Consider the following 20,000-nt stretch of genomic DNA (forward strand, 5'->3'; position numbering starts at 1 on the left):
CTATATATACATAATATCCAACCTTAAACTACAGTATACCTCAAGACAAGTTGACATATCCCTACCTTGAACAACAGCACGTCATGAAGACAAGTTAACTGTAAGTAAGTATTTATTTATATAGCACATTTTTCATAACACAAAGTGCTTCACATACAAGACATTGACACACAAGACATGAAGCCGGACGGAACAATGTAATTGCCAGTGTACCATGACACCAAGACATAAACAAACAAATTTACAAAATAACAAATGACACACAAGACAAAAGATGCCGGACGGAGCGACATAATCGCCAGCGTACCCCGGACACCAAGACATACAAGACAGACAACAAACAACTTACTAAAAAGGAAAAGAATAAAATAAATAATAATAACAAAAAACAAAATCAGGACATAACATTAAACAAACAAACAGGCTTAGCAACACATGGGCATTGGGCAGTGATGACGACCTGTCTTATGTGAAAAACACACAACATGAAACATATGGCGCTCTTGAACAGTCAATAGAGCGAGGCGGAAGCCCAGGTCAGCTGTCCTCCTCAGATGTAAATTGTAAACACATCAAACATTTAACTACAGTGCACCACGTGACAAGTTATACATACTGACATATGAAACCTTTAAAACCTTAAGGCACATTTTGAACCAGACATGAGTGTGTCTGCTTGTTGCTATTTTTGTGATCTTAGTTAGATATTTAACTAAACAAGCTTAGACTCTGCTGACTCCACTGAATGTTCACTATTTGATAACATTTCAAAATATGGGTCTGAGGGATTAGAATTAGTTTGCCGTCGTTCCCAACGTCAGGCTAATGGGGCTGGCCAGAGTGTAATCTGGAAAAATTAGCAGATTTGGTGAGAGGGCCGCTCTATGCTCAGTCACTCTGCAAAATGGGTCTTCACACAAGTTGTGTGTGTGTGTGTCCGTGTCCAACCGTTCATTAGAAATACTTTAATTGGCCTGATTACAATGGAGGGACAAATTTAATCATAAATCAGGTCATTCAAATCTCATGCAGGGAACACAAATATGCCCATGGATGAGAGTCAGGGAAGAGTGGAGGAGAGGAAGAAAGAGAGGTAGGAGAGGATTTAGATTTTGGTGTGGGTTCAGACTGGATTTGGTGTGGGTTCAGACTGGGTTTAGTGTGGGTTCAGACTGGGTTTGGTGTGGGTTTGGACTGGGTTCATATGGCCTGGTTTTATGTTCAGCTTGGTGCATGTTTGGCCTGGGCATGGACTGGGTTTGGATCATCAAATGTGACTCCTGTCCCAGCCACTAAGCAAGACTGACTCACCTTAATGCCAAGAGAGCCTAGATTGGCGACTGCAGTTGCCTTGGTTACTAAGCCATTCACCTGTGTGGTGTGTGCTTTGGTCATTTCTAGGTCATGTTTTGGACGTCTGCCAAGTTTCTGCAATATTCTGTTTACTTGCTTCTCCCTGGCCTCGTGTGGGTTCAGACTGGGTTTGATGTGGGTTCAGACTAGGTTTGGTGTGGGTTTGGACCTTGTCCGCTGACCTTATGTAACATGCCTGTTGTGTAGGTTAGTATGCCGTTCAGTGAGGCTGACTACAGGTGGACTGCACAGACTAATGTAATCGGATTATGGTATGACATGACATGTTGGTTTGGGCGGAAAAAAACATGGCAAGCATATCTGCAGCACCCTACACACAAATTCACACACACACAATCTCTCTCTCTCTCTCTCTCTCTCTCTCTCTCTCTCTCTCTCTCTCTCTCTCTCTCTCTCTCTCTCTCTCTCAGACACACTAATTCAATTCCTAGTCAGCAAAGATGTTTAAAAATTCAAAACTCAGTGAAAGAGTTTCTCTGAAAAATGCATGTTGTGCTGTTCCTAGGAGCCAGGGATATCTAGTAACATGCTGAAGCTATTGAGCATGGTAAGAGTGTTGTGAATTGTTTTCCTCTCTCCCTTTCACTCTCCCTCACAGTTGCTCTCTCTGCCACACACACACACACACAGCCGTGGCCTACTGGTTAGCGATTCGGGCTTGTAACCGGAGGGTTGCCGGTTCGAACCCCGACCAGTAGGCACGGCTGAAGTGCCCTTGAGCAAGGCACCTAACTCCTTACTGTTCCCCGAGTGCCGCTGTTGTTGCAGGCAGCTCACTGCGCCGAGATTAGTGTGTGCTTCACCTCACTGTGTGCTGAGTGTGTTTCACTAATTCACGGATTGGGATAAAAGCAGAGACCAAATTTCCCTCACGGGATCAAAAGAGTATACTTATACTTATACCTATACTTATACACACACACACACACACACACACACACACACACACTCTTTGTCACCAGGAACAAGCATCCCACGGAGGGCGCAACTGCATACTATATATCACTGCACACTTGGACGTGCAGAATTCTGTGAAACATGGTGTTTTGGGAGGAGGGAGGAAGCGCAAGGGAGTGTTATCCCTTTCCCCTGTGTGTCTCAACAAATAACCATAGACCATAAATAACCAGGAGTGTTGTCATGGTCCAGGAACTGTGTGTTTACCATTATTGAATGGAATTGGAACATTCTGAGTTAGATCGGGCCACTGGGAAAATCTACCATAGGCTATCAGGTCAACTAATCTGGGTACCTTTGCAATTGAATTCTGAAGTCTTTTTTCTGAAGTCCATTGTTATTTTTTTTTAGTAAACATGTTTTTGGATGACCAAAAATGGTTATTTTTGTATATTCCTTACATTTCTACACCTTATATCGATAGGATTATTTATAAGTAGGTAATTGTTTATTATAAGGCCATTCTTTGTTTTGCCTGAAACTACGCCCACCTCTCCCCAGAGTCACCCCAGCGCGAGGTGGGAGGAGTCTCTTGCAGTGTGTTTTGTGTCCTGGGTGAGATCGCCTGGATTATCATTAGCGACCAGCGTGTCCAGCCGTAGCCTACGAGCGGGCTGGAACTGCGAGACCGGGATCGGGATGTAGCAGGTGCCATATGACTGGGGCGATCCGCGAGACTATGCCCAGCGTGGATTTTTTGGGGGAGAAAAGTTCATTCGAAGTTGAGCGAGAGAGAAACCGAAGCACCTGCGACCGAATGGTAGGCTAAACCGTTTTGTGTCGAGTTTCAGTCAACCGTGGAATTTATGCAGATGTAGTCGTAACTGAACCCCTGGCTCGTTCGAATTCTGTAAGACCACACTCTGCTAGATAACGATAAGGTTTTGCCTAATGTTACTATTACCATTCGAAGAAAAGCAGTCCCAAATATGTTTTACAGTAGGACTGAAAATAATAATCTGCCGGTTACAGTCAGTCTCAGGCAGGGTTGTTGTTCAACTGTTGTTATCTACAATGTCTGAAGTCATATATCGAGATGAGTCTAAACATTGAAGTAGCAGCTAGCCTACGAGAGAGAGACACGTAAAAATAAAAACTTTGATTGGCTTTTGATTACCGGTTTTTGCAGCCTTGGGTATATATGTCTGTCTTTAATTTATAGCCGTTAAAGACAGCAGCTGTGAGCGACCATTGTATTTACAAACCACGACTATAGACCTAAACCGGTAGGCTACACAATCAAGACTGGTCAGGCAGGTTGTGTGAGCCGGGGCATTTGCGTTTTGCAAGTTGATTTTGCTGCCTGTGCCTTCAGAGGAACGCATGCAACACTGACTTCCTCGCTGAAGGTGGACGCCTACACTCCAACATATGCCAAGCATGCATTCATATCCAGCCCACCACTCGTTGGTAAGCCCGTCCGGGACTGTGCGACTGAGTTTGTAGGACTTTTTGTGTGCGAGCCTGCACGTGCAAATTGATTCAGGCGGCGTCAGGCTTTATTTATAATTTCCCATTTTAATGTTGAATCTATTGGCTCTCGTAGCCACACACATCATAAACATAGGCCTACACATATTAAGTACCCACACGCTGCACTTGTCGGAGGGACGGGGCGCGAGGGCATTCTGTTGTGGCCTACTGATCAGCAGGCTCGCTCGTTGTCAGGGTAACACACGGAACCCCCCTCCTCACCCCATGGTGAATGCTATGGTTGAATGCGGATAGCACACGCTCATCAAACTCGCGCATTCATTCACTCTCTTTCCCGCTCCACGTCTGTCTCTTGGTCTTCCCCTATCTCCGCCTGTTACTTTAGTGTTCTAATTTGCATGTTAATATCATTTATGCCATTGTAAGTGGCTTTGGTAATAAGTGTCTGCTAAGAAAAATAAAGACTATTAAGCTCTGAGTAGTATTTACAGTTTGCTTTTGAGTTTTTCTTCTGTCGGTTTTGATGGTCTTTTTTCTTTTCTTCAAATGACAGAGGGGATCAGGTTTCCCAGATTGCAGTGCCCACACACAGAAGCCTGCTAATGTAGTAGGCTATTCTGTGTGTGTGTGTGTGTGTGTGTGTGTGTGAGAGAGAGAGAGAGGGGGGGGGGTGAAGGAGTGTGGATTAAATGTAGGCTAGCTTTCCAGGAAAGCTGGTGTCAATCCATATCAGACTGTGAAGTTTAACAGTGAGCAGTGTGTAGTGTATGTGTGTCTGGTTATAGTGTGTGAGTGAGAGAGAGAGAGAGTTTATTTGTCCATGTGTCTTGCCAATGTGGAATATTCAGATGTTAGTTGCTGGCTTGATAAATATTGTACACACACACATAGAAACACACACACTCATATCACTGGAAATGGCAGTTTTCTCTTTCATTTGAGAGAGCCCGGGGTTATTGGGGCATTTCACCCAGCCAGCTTCTGGTAAATCATTGTCTGGGTTGGTCTTCAGAAACAGTATTTGCCACCATCAACCCCAGTCATAAAAGTGAATAGCTTTGGCTGGTTAAAAGATATGGGTAAAAATAAGTTACATTAGTTACATGCCCCAGAATAATGTTAAGAGGACCGCTATGCAGTATAGTATCTCTCTCTCTCTCACTTTCTGACAATGTGTGTGTGTGTGTATGTGTATATTGTGTGTGCGCTCTTATCGTTTTCATCACATCACCTCCAATGTGGAGTTGCTTTGACAGGATTACTGAACTCTCTCTCTCTCTAACACACACACACACACAGACTTCCCATTCACACCAGCTGGGGCACTTCTCATCCCTCTCACTCATGCTGAAGGACAGAGCTGTTAATCTGCACTATGGAGAGAGGAGATTAGAGCGGGGGAGAGAGAGAGAGAGGGTGGGAGGGAGGGAGATAGGGAGGGAGAGAGAGACCAGAGGAGAAAGAGAGAGCAGGAGAGAGAGGCAGAGTGACTAGACCGCGTGAGATAGACAGACGGACAAACAGTGTTTTCCTACTATTGTGTGTGTGTGTGTGTGTGTGTGTGTGTTTGTGTTTGGGAAAAGTCCAATTACTATGTGATCCTATATTGATCAGTATGATTGTGTGCACCCGCCTTGTTTTCAAACATCCTTTTTTCCGTAACAGATGTGTTTATGAATTTGATGTATTTCTGGTTGGGTGATTAGCACACGTGTGTGTGTGTGTGTGTGTGTGTTTGTACAGTAGTTTGGGTGTGGTTTTATATGCAGGTCAGCACATGCAGGACAAACTGGCAAACCAGAAATAGCTCTTCCCATAATAGTGTTTCTGTTTCCATAATATTAGATGTAGTGTGTGTGTGGGGGGGGGGGGGAGTGCACATTACGATATATTTCTAAAGGTGAGGATGTGGTTCTTCAAAGGTGTAACAGGTAGCGCTGTGTCATCAGGAAAAAATCTATTGGGACTGACTAAGATACACAGTGGAAAAGGCTGCGCCTCGAAACATCCCTGACATCATCACGATTGGGCGTCCTCCCTGCCATGAGGGCTTTGTTTTTGTCTACACACACACAAACGTTTACAAGTTGTATGCCGATGTAAACATGGGGTTTATATTAATGTTAGCTTCAAACATATTTTACATTTACATTTGAATTTAATTATTTAACTGACACTGTTTTCCAAATGGACTTACATTCAGTTACTACAGAATCTAGCTGCTGTTTGTATTTGTAATGGTTGGTGGATGTTTGTGTCAACAATACCTTTTGGTACTAGGGAATCAAGCCACTGTATGTAACTGTCATGGTTAGTGGATGTGTGTCATTGATGGTATTAAAATGTTGTATAGCCTAGTAGTTACAGATCATTTGTGTAGGAAAATAGAGGGTGTGTAGTGTACACAAACAAATACACAGAAAAGCAGGCTACGTCGTGTGGATCACTTAGAAAGGGCCCCTTTAGTGTTAGTTTCATTGTGTATTTACAGTGATTTACTGTAAATGAGACGGTGTTTAGGAGAGCTGTAATTGTTTGGTCTGGCAGAGGATATGAGTTAGTGGTAAATGTTTGTGGTGGTCTCTCACTGGTGACTTGTGTTTGTGACCCAGACAGAGAGATCAGTATGCATTTTTTACAAGAAGATTACCGTTTTTAGAATATATTTATATACTTAATATGTTATTAGATGTATATTAGGCCATTATGTAATACTTTCTAATACTTTGTTACAATTGTATTATTATTTATTTTTATTTTTTTCCATAATTACTGTGCACTGTTCCCTAAAGCTACTCAGAGTACAGTGTAGCGGTGTATGCTTGCTGAGTTTGAACCCTTCACTTTGGTGTTTTTTGCCCAGTCAAAAAGACTGAAAAACAATGAAGAGAGTTCAGCACCATACACGTCTGTGGTCTATCGACTGTACTGGCAAAACTGGAACCTGAGGCTGTGCAGTATAGCTAAGTGCTTTCAGGAACCAGAGCATTATGTGTAATCAGACATTTGTCCAGGCCTGTCTGCCCAGAAACTACCTGATCTGGTTAGATCTCCGTTTTATTTCCTTCCTGTGGCTTCACTTTTGACAGAGCAAGCGCACACTGTCCAACATGTCTTTCTCATAGTCATTAGCTGTTAACACTTTACTCTTCTTGTCCCAGCACAGTTTCAGGAGCCTGAGGAGGAGGTTATGGCAACGGGATGATGGTAATTGTCCTAGTACCACAGATATCTGGAAACTCAGTCAGGATGATGGTCAATCAGGAAACAGGCTTTATTCTTTCAATGATGGGCACCAAGGGAGAAAGATGAGCTTCATCTGGAGGATTCACCCATATCTAACTAGACAAAGAAGTGTCCTAAGCTTAAGTAGGTTACAAACAAAAGGGGGGGGGGGGGGGGGGGTTGACCTCTAGCTCTCTCTGAATATGGAATAGATGTAAAGGTGTGGTCCCAGGGGCAGGTCCTCCTGGAGGGTCGTTGATCAGAATGACCCCGCCTTGTACCTGGCCAAATGTTATGCTAATTGAACTTGGAGCTTGGTTATTGTGCGTTATGTTTGTCCATGCTGACAACTTGTGACAGCCCGTAACTTGTGAAATGACGTAACTTTCTAGTCGTAAGAACTTGGTGTGAACTGGGGGTCCTTTGATGTGCACAAGATCGCTTTTCGTCAGACGAGTTTAGGGGGACGTGCCGTCACATTATTTTGAGTAACTTCTTGTTTTTCGGTCATCTTACTACTCATAAGAAGAGCCCTTTGGTCAACTGGATCACACCATTACTACACCACTCGATGGGAACAATGGGAAGGTGTGAAATCCATCCATTCCTGCGCACCCAGTATCAGAGTCACACCTGGAAGTAGCAGAGGTGTCAAGAAAGTGTAAATGCTAAATCTAAGGGCCCGTCCACACGGAGACGCTTTTTAGGTTAAACGCAGAGGTTTTGCTTCGTCTTGGCCGAGTATCCAAACGAATCCTGTAAACGCACTGCCCGAAACCGCACTTTTCTGAAACCTGGTCCCAGAGTGGAGAAATCTGAAACCGTAGCCCGTTTGAATTCGTTTAGACAGCGAAACCGCACATCCTGCTTGCATATCGATGATGTCATCGCCATCGCCACACCTCAGCTGCTCTGGACTTGCACTTATAGTATTGCCTAACAATACTAGTTTTCATACATGACATTACCTACGATTACACTCCGTAAGATAAATATCACAACTGGTGCTGGTAATGTCATGTCATACATGACATTACCTACGATTACACTCATACATGACATTACCTACGATTACACTCCGTAAGATAAATATCACAACTGGTGCTGCGCAGCACCGATAGCTTAATGACTTGGTGGACTGAACACTGTTTTTCCCGGTGTTTTTTTATGCATTCCAGCTACTGTCAGTGACGCGAGAGAACTTAAGTTATTAGGAAAGTGCGGTGTAAGTTTAGGCTACATTAATTTGTGCGTAGTGCCAGTGTCATTCATTTATTTTACATGTCTTACAACATGTAGCCTATATGCATTCACAGTCGAGTGAAATCAGATTACAAAGACGCTTAGAACTCACGTTAAGCCGATGGTAGCACACTGAATGCGAATGCGCGATTTGATGCAGGCAAAAGTATTGACTGTTACTAACGAAGGTTTTATAGCAATATTATAAATGTGGCGACAGAATAGCCTAGAACTTGGGTAAGCCTTGCGTTTAGTAGCCTAATTGCGGTGATAGCCAAAACTAATGTGAATCACGGACTATCCTACAACCAAAGAAAGTAAAGGTGAGTAGGCCTACCTGCGTTAGCCAAATAAAGGACGGGACTGCACCCTTCACAAACCGTAAAATAAAGTTTATTAGTTTTAGTTGACAGTTCACCATCAGTCCACACAAACAATTCTGGTTTCCTTGCACTAGCCATTTTCGCCGTAGCCTATTCTGTCTGTTTGTAAAGCCTACAGCGTGAAAGTTTTGGTAAATTACTGTAAAGAAACAGTGCCACCTATAGGCCTGGGATATGAAGTAACGTGTTGAGTCGTGTTGAGATGGATCCGTTTGGACGCAAATATTCTTAATACGGTTTCAGGGAAGACGGAGGAAAAAAAGATCGGTTTGGTACGTGTGGACTAGGCCTAAGGCTACGTCTACACGAAACCGCCGGTTTTCTCTTACCGCTTTCACACCTATCTACAGAATGTATAGACCAGAAATACAAACGGGTACAAAAGATAGATAGATAGATAGATAGATATATACTTACTTTAAGATAGATAGATACTTTATTGATCCCCAAGGGGAAATTCAAGGGTACAACATCATGAATGAACAAAAAATACACAGTATGTATAAGAAGGATTCTGATTCACAACTCTTTCAGGGAATAGCGACAGAACTGCAACGCCGCCTCACATCCAGGCTGGTTGATGGAGGGTAAATGGTTAGGGAGTGACTTTAGTGGCTTGTCTGTCAGGATGTTTGCTTAGCTTTGTTTTGCTAGAATAGTAATGGGAGTCAGGGTTTAGTATACAGGTGGTTGGAAATCCGAGCAGCCCAAGGGGTTAACAGGCACTACAGAGTGACCACACCGCTAAGGGTAATGGTTAGCTGTGAGGCTGACTGACTGATTGATAGGGGCACTGATAACGGAAGCATGTGGATTAAGATTCGTAATGGTGGATTGGGGTAGTGTTTAAGGTTTAGGTAGGTCTCCTGACAGGCTCAGTGGGTAGTGTTTAAGGCAGGGAATGGTGTCTTTTGACCAGCTCATCAAGGTAGTGTTTAAGCTAGTGTCTCCTGACTGGCTCATTGGGACCGTGTTTAAGGTACGGAATAATGGTAGCCTTGAGACTGGTTGGACTGATGATGGAATATAAAATGGTACGCAAACCATTTTCGGGGACAAACGTTGCAAAATAATGCAGAGACTTGTTCTTTTTTCATTGGACCTTTAAGTTTGGTACACACCTACATTTATCTAGTCTGATAACAATGCTTCTGAAGTCCACAATATGGCAATCAACCTAGTTTTTTTCATGTCACAGTATCATTTGGACAGTAAGTATGAGGTTAATTTACTATGCCAAGATTGCTGCAGACTCTAAATTATGGAAGAAAGAAATAGATAGATAGATAGATAGATAGATAGATATGTTGTATCTATCTATGTATGTATCACAGAATCAAATTACGATACTGGGTGTATTGGAACATCCTCCCATTCACTACATGCCTTAATACTTTCTGTAGTGTATAACTATATGTGGTCATTCACTTGGTATATACTGCACAATGTAGTGCGCAAATGTTTGGTGGTTATTAACTAGCCTATATAGTGCAGTATACATGTTATAGCTACAGTATATGGTGGTTATTCACTAGCCTATATAGTACAGTATATAGGTTATATCTACAGTATATGGTGGTTATTCAGTCTTTAATTCAGTGTGGTATATGATTACATGGTGGTGGCCCCAGCTGTGGCGCAACTGGCTGGGGCACCTGCACTGTACGCCGGCGACCTGGGTTCGATTCCCGCCCCGTGGTCCTTTCCGGATCCCACCCCAACTCTCTCTCCCACTTGCTTCCTGTCATTCTCCACTGTCCTCTCATTAAAGGCATAAAAAACCCAAAAAAATATAATAAAAAAAAAAAAAATGATTACATGGTGGTTATTCACTAACATGTAGTGAATGAGCGGAATAACCCCAAGCAGAAGGTAACATGCCTCTGTGCTCTCTCTGGACAGGGCCAGTCACACAGGAGCACATGGTGGGGACTGAGTCCGTCAGCACACACACACACACACACACACACACACACACACACACACACACACACACACACAGAAGAGTAACAGGCGTCTGGGGCCACTCACACAGGAGAGCATTCTGGGGACTGAGGCCATCAGCAGTGGCACTGACTGAGCATGCTCAGAAGACACAAATTCAACAGAATTCTTTCAGAGTTGATTTTAACACTATTATGAGTGTTGATATGGTCTCATCCGATTAAATAGCTACTCTGATAATTGTTCTCTTCCACTATAATCAAATGGGACCGGCTACACCAGACGTGATAATGGCGTGCATGCTCAAAAAAAAAAAAGTCTTAAAGAGTTTCTGGAACTGAACACTTCAAAGTTCACACTGGTGGGATTACTGTGTAGAGGTTGGAGTTGGAGTCCAAGAGATACAGAGTGATAATGGAAACTACCTTTGGCTTGTTGGTGTGCCCTGCCGTTGGGCTGGGCTATGTGATGGTGGGATGGTGAAAGGTGGTGAGATACACAGGATTTGGCCCTAGACAAGCCATCTTAAGATAAGATTATTTGCTCCTGTGTTTTTGGTCATCATAGTTCTGTGTACACACACACATGCACGCATGGACACACACACACAAAAGCACAGTGATTTAGCAGGCCTTATCTTAAAGCCACCACATCTGGTTTGAGGTCCAGCGTGTGATGTGTTATGTTGACCTGGAGATAACGGCAGGCACAGCTCACGGAATGTTCAGAGCCTCGGAATGCTACTGTGCCAGGTGTGTTTATGACATCAGAGCGAGGTCACTTCCTGTAATTGGCAGCTTTGATAGTACTGTAATGACATTAATCATAATCTCCTCTTCTCATTCTCTTCACTGTTCATTCTCTTTGCACTGTTAATCTCTCCTCCTGTTTCTCTCTTCTGCTCACTCGCTGTCTGACAAACACACACACACACACACACACATACGCTGAGTCTCATTGTGTAATAGCCTTAATCCAGGGAGGCCAGAACAGGAGGGCTATAATCGTATGTCACACACATACCCACGCGCACACAGAGACATACAGACACACACACATACCAACACGCACACAGAGACACACACACACACACACACACACATACACACACACACACACACAAAGTGCCACCTCTGACATTTCTAGCCCTAGTGTCTCTCCACCAGTCTGTTTATACCTAATCCGAGGCGGGAATGGAGGGAGATGGCTTCAGCCATGTCTGTTCTCTCTCCTTCTCTCTCTCCTCTCCTCTTCTCTCCTCTCCTCTTCTCTCCTCTTCTCTAATGTATAAATGGATAAATGATGCTGCTGGTGTGTTTTGAGAGATGTGAGACACACAGTTTTACACTGTGTCTGTGTGTGTGTGGAGATGTTACAAATACAGTCTCACTCTGTGTGTGTGTTGGAGACATTAGAAATTCAGTGTGTGTGTGTGTGTGTGTGTGTGTGTGTGTGTGTGTGTGTGTGTGTGTATAAGACTTCCTCTCCAGAAGATGACTCAATCAGCTGTGGAAAAGGGTGTAGAGGAATAAAGAGAGAGATTGATATAGGGAGAAGGGGAGAGAAAGAGGGAGAGAGAGAAAGAAAGATAACTGTGGTGTAGAGTAGAGGAATAGATAGATAGATAGAGAAAGAGAGAGAAGGATAGTGAGAGAGGGAGAACTGTGGTGTAGAGTGGGAGAATGGAGAGATAGAGAAAGATAGAGGAAGAGATAAAGGAATGTGAGAAATAGCTAGTGAAGTTCATCCTAGTGTTTGGGGTGAAAAGGACCATATGTTTTTGGTTAATATATGTGTGTGTGTGTGTGTGCACACATTTGTGTGTGTGTGTGTGTGTGTGCTCGTTCATGCTTGCTCACGTGTGATCATGTTTGTGAGTCTGGCCCGAGTTCTGGCCCGAGTTCTCTGGCCTTGGGGCATCAGCACACACAGTCTGTCGAGAGTGGAGGCACACAACGGCAGGAAAACACACGCACACAAATAAACAACACAGACGCACACAGAGATACAGGTCGAAAAAGAGTCTCTCTCCCTGTGTAATGAGACTTGACCCTGGTGTATTCTGCTGGTGTGCTGCCATAGAGACCGCACCTTCTGAATATTTGTTCGTATACTTATTTATTTATTTCAGAGAGGGAGGGAGGGAGGGAGAAAAAGCCATTTCCAGAGGATATTATTCAGCATCTTTGGCACCAGAGCAGAAAGATGTCCAAACCACTAATGCATCAAGTGCTTTTTAAATAATATTTGCCCACAGTATTCAGAGCCTGTTAATGGTTCTGCCCAGGGGGCTGTGGCCTAAACAGACCTCTCCATATCTGCCTCTGTCTTTCTCATCAGCCCTGCCTATTCCCAGCTGTCTTATTAAGACTAACATGAAAACCTATCACTGATTCTGATGTGTGTTTTCTGGATTCTGATTTTTTAACCTTTTTGAGGGGTACAATCACAAGCATGTGACTAGAATATTCCTAACTGAAGGTTCCTTTTGAGGATGTAATAATGAAATTCTACAATAGATTACAATTCTGGAATGACTTGAAACAACAAAAACACAATGAGTTGCAATTTTTGTCCGACGTCACGGGCCCAACAGCTTTTTGGTCAAAAAACGTAGCTAGCGCAGCCAGCCGTTTTTTGCAACTTGTAAGCATTCACCAGCGTTCACCATCACTTCCTTTTTATTGATGGTAAAACAAAACCGGTTAACTTTAACAGAGCAATTACTGTAGCTGTGCAGCCAGATGATGCAATCAAGGGTTACGTGCAGCCTTCCGTGAAAAATAGGATTTTATTAGGTTGGGACAACAAGTGAGTAGTAGGATGACAATTTTCTTAAAGGCTGCACTGAATAGCGGAAAAACATGGTTCATTTTATTGTCTATGTAGCAAACCGAGTGGCTCTGAAAACCGTTGGACCCGGAAAAAGATGTATTACAGTAATACAGTCTATGGTTGCAACAACAAAACACCCTCATGTGTCAAAGTAAAGATCATGGCTCACTGTGACATCACTGACCCCCCCACCTCCACCCCAAGGAATGCTCACAGTGGAATAATGCTGCCCCTAGATGCTCATTTAAACAGTGCCTATGGAAATGCATGTCCACATCAAGATAAGCAAATAAGCAAAAAACAAGGACACAAACAAAAGCCAAACAAAAGAAAAAATAAATGACACACTATGACTACGTTTGTTGGTTGCCAGAGTGATTGTTTTTATATTTTGATTGTTGCTAATAGTTCCCTCTGTATGTTTATTTATGTTTGTGTGTTCCTGTGTGTGTGTGTGTGTCTGTGTGTGTTCCTGTGTGTGTGTGTGTATGGGTGTGTGTGTGTGTATGGGTGTGTGTGTGTATGTGTGTGTGTGTGCTGTAGGCGGATCACTCCAGTGAGGGCAGCTTGCTCAATGTTCCGGCACTGCTGCGGAGAGGCGTGTCCGAGACGGACTTGGACAGCGACGGGCCGGGCAAGGACTCGGGCCGGGATTCGGGTCGCGCTCGCGGCGGACTGGACTGCTTGCAGCAGAAGGTCCTTAAAGTGACGGAGCAGCTGAAGATCGAACAGACGGCCAGAGACGAGAACGTGGCCGAGTACCTCAAACTGGTCAACAGCGCAGACAAGCAGCAGCTGGGACGCATACGACAGGTAAGGACCTAAAGGTGGAGAGGTGAACACCACATAAAAACAAACACACACACACACACACACACACACACACACACACACTCAAATACACGCACATACAAACAAACATACACACACGCACACGCACACACACACACACACACACACACACACACACACACACGCACACAGAAAGAAACACACACACACTCACATACACACACACACACACATACATACAGTGTGGAGGTTGACATCACATACAGCCTCTGAGTTTTTAGTTTCAAGTTTTAGTAGCCATGAGGTCCCAGGTTTGATTCTGACAATTTCTCAAATCCACACCCCATATCTCTTCCACCAGTTACCATGTGTATAGGTTCCACTGTCTCCCATCAGTAACGGATAAAGAAAGCCCAACATAAACCTTTAAAAGTGGAGTTGGGCTATAGGGTGAGGTTATATCAGTGGTTCTCGAACTTTTTCTGTCATTCCCCACTTTGAAGGTGGGGAATTTTCAAACCCCATCTGACCCCATCAACCTGTGAAATGTTAATAGTAATTAAAAAAAAAAAATCCCGTCTCGGTCCGCTGGATCGGATGTTGTTTTAATTCATATGTTGGTCTGTTTATGACTACTATGTTTGTGTGTGGCTATTTTGTTTTGAATCTATGATGTTCCTTTTCAAAAAAGAAAGGCATTGTTAAAGATAGGCACAAAAAAACTAATTTCCTCCTGTTCATCATGCCTTACCTGTCATGTCTCTAATCGCCACTAGTGGGGCCCGCCCCACACTTTGAGAACAACTGGGTTATAGGATGATGTTGCTGCTTATAGAAAATAAAGCATTTTCCTCTCTTTATTATATGAAAACAATTTAATAATGCATATATATATATATATATATGGTAAATTGCCATGTTTTGGCAGTTGAATTATGCGACCACCTGTGTTTGACCCTTTTATGTGTTTTTATGCAGTTACTTTTGAAACTAAAAACTCAGAAGTAATTTCATTAGATATGATCCAATTAATTGCAATACCAGATTAGTTTGGATCAATTTGATTCAGTTTAATTAACTCTTGTCTTATGTAATTAATTGCAGTTAATTAATGAATTTAATACAGATTATGTGTTATTTATTTATTCATTTTTCTTTTAGTATTTATAGATTAGTGCAGTATAGTTGAATTCGCTGAGTGCAGTGAAACCAAATGAAGCTCAGCTGGACTGTTGTTCTGTTCAGGTGTTTGAGAAGAAGAACCAGAAGTCGGCCCATAGCATCACGCAGCTGCAGAAGAAACTGGAGCAGTACCACAAGAGGATGCGCGAGAACGAGAACGGCACCAAGCACTCTTCCTCCTCCTCCTCCTCATCCGCCGCCACGCTCGCCGCCACCACCACCAACGCCAGCACCAAAGATGGCAACAGCAAGACGGCCTCCAAGGACAGCCTGAAGGACTGCGTCCTCCTGAAGGACGGCGCCCCACGAGAGGTCAAGCACCCGTCCCTGGACAAGGTGAAGACGGCGGTGGGGCCTGGGGTGAGCCTCACGTCCCCCTTCTTCTTCAGCAAGCCGCGGGAGTTCGCCAACCTCATCCGCAACAAGTTCGGCAGTGCGGACAACATCGCTCACCTCAAGAGCTCCATGGAGACGGGCGGGTCGGGGGTCGGCGGGGGCAGCAGCACTGGCGGCGGAGGTGGCGGCGGCTTCCAGGTGGGGGAGGCGGGCGCGGCGAGCCGGACGCTAAGCGGGAGTGCCACCATCACGCCCAAGCCCAAGTACCCGCCCAGCGACGACGAGTGCTCCACGGGCACCACTGACTCGGTGGACAGCACGGGCGCAGGCGGAGCGGGCACAGGCTCGCAGGGCACGGGCGACGGAGGAGGAGGAGGAGGGGGTGGTGGTGGAGGAGGAGGAGGAGGAGGAGGGGGGCACGGAGCGCAGAACGACGCCAACAACTGCAGGCTGGTGGAGGCGCTGCAGGAGGTGCGGGAGATCCGCAAGACGCAGCTGCAGCTGGCCGAGGACATGGAGGGGCTGAAGGCGCAGTTCAAGAGAGACTACGGCTTCATCACGCAGACGCTGCAGGAGGAGAGATACAGGTACGCCATACCAAAGCCTGTCGTCTAACGCACTCTCTTACATGTGCTACAAAGGTATAGGTCGCTCACAGAGGAAAGAGTTTAGCCCAATACTCATGGTTCAGTAAAACTTAAAAGCGGTCCTTGGAAAATTTGGATCAGGAGGCAGGTTTGCATGCAGTAGCCTGAAAAGTCATGAGTTCGATTGCCAGCTGCAACTGTTGTGCTTTTGAGCAAGGCACTTAGCCCCGAGTCACCTGTTGTTGCTTTTAAGCAAGGCACTTAGCCCCGAGTCACCTGTTGTGCTTTTGAGCAAGGCACTTAGCCCCGAGTCACCTGTTGTGCTTTTGAGCAAGGCACTTAGCCCCGAGTCACTCCAGGGAGTCTTCAGGTGACTTCAGGTGAGTGACAGAGGCAGTTCAGTGAGGTTGTGCAATAACAGGGGCGTGATTCAGATTTAGCAGTTGTGCTGCAAGTAAAACAGTGTTTTGAATGAGAAATCCTAGCTCAAAGTGTAATTCTGCTGAGCAATTTATTAGTGTTAATGGGTAAACCTTCATGTAACACAAAATGTACAGTCAGCAAATATCAGTCAGCAGACGATTTTGCAAAAGCAGAAATCGGACTCAGAATCCAAAAGATCTCTTGTCCATAGAGAAAAATATGGATATCTGCACAATGCTGCTACATTGGTATTCATATCACACACACATGCGTATGAGTTAGTTAGCCGCCTGCATCTTGCACGAGCTCCCACACATGATTCAGAGAGAACGCACAAACAGTCTCTTCAGTTTAAAGCACAAAGGCGCATTCTCAACCCCCTGCTCCAGTGGTCCCATGGCATTGTTCACTCTGGGGTCTCTCCTCTCCTCAACACTCCAGCTCAAGGATGTCAGTCAGTATAACCAGAGACTTTATAATGAGGAGACATGGCACTGAATGAATCCTCCGTAGAAATGTATGGGGTTACAGTGTTTCCCACAGAATTGAATTCCATTTGTGGTGGTTGGTTTGCAGAATTAACTTGAATGCAACAGTTTTTTAACAAATTAGCACAGCGTGATTATGATGCTAACCAGATTTAGGCACAATTTAGTACAACCTGGAAAATCATTGTGTGGTAGTCAATATTGATATTTTGGTGGGCCGCCACAAATAAGTCAATGTATGGGAAACACTGGGTTAGTTTGTAATGTCAATATGGGAGTTGTCTACACATATCCCGCACCTTCCTGTAATGTAAGCAACCAACCACATTGTTAGAAACGGCATGGTTGATGTCATCTTTCGAAATAGTTGCCCAAAATAACTGCCCGAAGCAGATACCAAGATGCCCGTGAGTGGTGAGACCTGTCTGTAGTGATGGGCAAATGAAGCTTTGGTGAACCACTGAACCACAGCAGTATGAACCTAGCGACACTAGCTGAAAAGCAAAAAGATGGCCGCTACGCATACATTTTTCAACATAAAAGTCCTTAACAAACCAATATTTTTGGTTACATATACTGGTTTGGGTAAAGACTTTTATGTTGAAAAATCTACATGTGGCGGCCATATTGGTTTTTTTCATTAGTGTCGCTAGCTTCACACTGCTGTGGTTTAGTGGTTCACCAAAGCTTCATTACCTGTCTGTAAGGACTTTGATAACACACCCTTGATATATCCTCAGCCAGGCCACAGCAGGCACCCCAAACTGGCCTGTCCTGTGCCGTTACTTGTTGGAGGTGTGTTGTAAGTGCTGATCACCTCACCCTGCCTGTCATGCGTCAACTGTCATGCGTCCCAAACTGTCCTGGGGCGTTACTTGGAGGTGCATTGTGAGTGTTGATCACTTCGACCTGGTGTGTGGTGAGCGTTCTGGCTCATAATGGCTGCTGTGCATCACTCAGATGGGTGCTACACATTAGTGGTGGTTAGTGAGGTTCCTGCTTCACTGTGCAAGGGTCCCTTGAAAAGTGCTATACTACTGTAATGTGAAGGGTTGTTGTTGTACCTTATGAGTAATCTGTCATGCATCCCAATCTGTCCTCTGGCGTTACTTGTTGGAGGTGTGTGTAAGTGTTGATCACCTCACCGCGCCTTATGCGTAATCTGTCATGAGCTCAGTCAGGTGTTGAGTGCGTTTAATCTCTGCCGGCCCCTGACTAGGATTAGCGAAACGCCTAGTATTATGTCACACTAAGGCGTTGGGGTAATCTGATCTGATGGGTTAACCCAGATGTGGCACAGCAGCGAGAGAGAGAGAGAGAAAGAGTGTGTTTGTGTGTGTGAGAGAGAAACAGAAAGAATGTGTGTGAGAGAGAGAGAAACAGAAAGAGTGTATGTGTGAGAGAGAGAAACAGAAAGAGTGTGTGTGTGTGAGAGAGAAACCCACTGTTTGGTGGAGCAGGTATGGGAGGAACACACACACACACACACACACACACACACACACACACACACACACACACACACACACACCCCACCACTGGGGAGGACTGGAAGGACTCTATGTACCCTTTTGTTGACATCTGCACTTTGTGATAACTGTTTGAGGATGACACATAAAACAGTACAGAAAGAAAGAGAAGCCGCTCAAACTATTTATTTGTGACCGGTGTTTTGGCATCAGAACCCTGATGAAGGCTGTTGCCCGAATGTTGGTCCCAAATTAATAGTCAAACAGAGTTAAAGAGTCTTCAGTTACTCTGTCTTTCTTTCTTTCTTTCTTTCACCACATTTATTCATGCATGAAATGGTGACCAAGAATGAACACTGACTGACAAAGCTACACTCAGAAGGGGTCTCAACAGGTAGCTCGCGAGCTACCAGTACCTCCCCACCCGGGCTGTGTTTCCCAAAACCATAGTTGCTAACTAAGTTATTTGATAACAATGACGAATTTGATAACAAAGTCACTTTGGTAAAGCTGATGAAAAATTCCTATCAAACCAAATTCACAATCTACAAAGACAGAAGGTAAAGGAATTGAAAGGAGCGTTAAAACGCATACAAAACTTATTCAGCTGTTTTAGGTGGAGATCAGCTATGTGAATACGCTAATAGCCTATGCAACATTAGTAGTTAATTTTGTGGAAGTAGCTCTTAGAGGAAAAAGACTGCTCTTTAAAGAGCCGTGTTACTCTTGTCTGTTTCTTTCTCTTCCTTCAGTTACACTTTACTTGACAGTATCGACATAAGAGTGACATGACACTGTCATGAATATGTCATGAACATGTCATAAATAAGTTATAAATGTTTATGACATAACGCTTCGGTTATTTTTAAGTGACATTTGATTTTTGTCATAACAAGTTAGGGTTAAGATTAGGGTTAGGGTTCATGTGTCATGACAGTGTCATGTGTTCATGACAGTGTCATGTGTTCATGACAGTGTCATGACACTCTTATTTCAATACCGTAAAGTGTTACCCTTCCTTCTGCTGGTGCTGTGTGTGGATTGGTTTAGAAGTTTCAAGTGGCCTGTAAAGCTGTAATTGTTGCACCCTAAATTTAGGCCACTATTTTGCCGCTGAGGTTGTCTTCAGAGATATATGTTAATAATACGCATCTGGCTATGTGAGACAAGCTCTTTTTTAGTCTCCCAGGGTGACCTGGAAAAGGCACGTGTGGTCGGCTAGTGTATAAGTGGGTCATCCTCCATTGAATCATCCAGGTTTGTGTTGCAGAATAGCTGTTAATGGCTTGTGTAGGACATCCACACATCTGAACAGGCACATACACACAA

The 20,000-nt window shown here is 44.2% G+C and overlaps 1 protein-coding gene across 3 annotated transcripts in view; it reads left to right on the forward strand.

The window, feature by feature from the left end:
- The window catches only part of tmcc3 (transmembrane and coiled-coil domain family 3), a 32,362-nt gene that overhangs the window by 7,910 nt on the left and 4,452 nt on the right, over positions 1-20,000 (forward strand). For 2 of the 3 annotated variants that reach the window (XM_076297046.1, XM_076297045.1), the window contains 2 exons: positions 13,938-14,207; positions 15,432-16,291. In XM_076297046.1, coding sequence (XP_076153161.1) covers positions 13,938-14,207; positions 15,432-16,291 — 1,130 coding nt within the window. Of the gene's footprint in view, positions 1-2,866; positions 3,092-13,937; positions 14,208-15,431; positions 16,292-20,000 lie in introns of those variants that run through there. The other variant, XM_076297044.1, reaches the window with a different exon arrangement.

The sequence above is a fragment of the Alosa pseudoharengus genome, unplaced genomic scaffold (assembly GCF_046254945.1).
Source record: "Alosa pseudoharengus isolate Yale_2024_CS ecotype anadromous, Long Island Sound unplaced genomic scaffold, YU_APseudo_1.1 YU_APseudo_1.1_scf_20, whole genome shotgun sequence".
NCBI lineage: Eukaryota > Metazoa > Chordata > Actinopteri > Clupeiformes > Clupeidae > Alosa > Alosa pseudoharengus.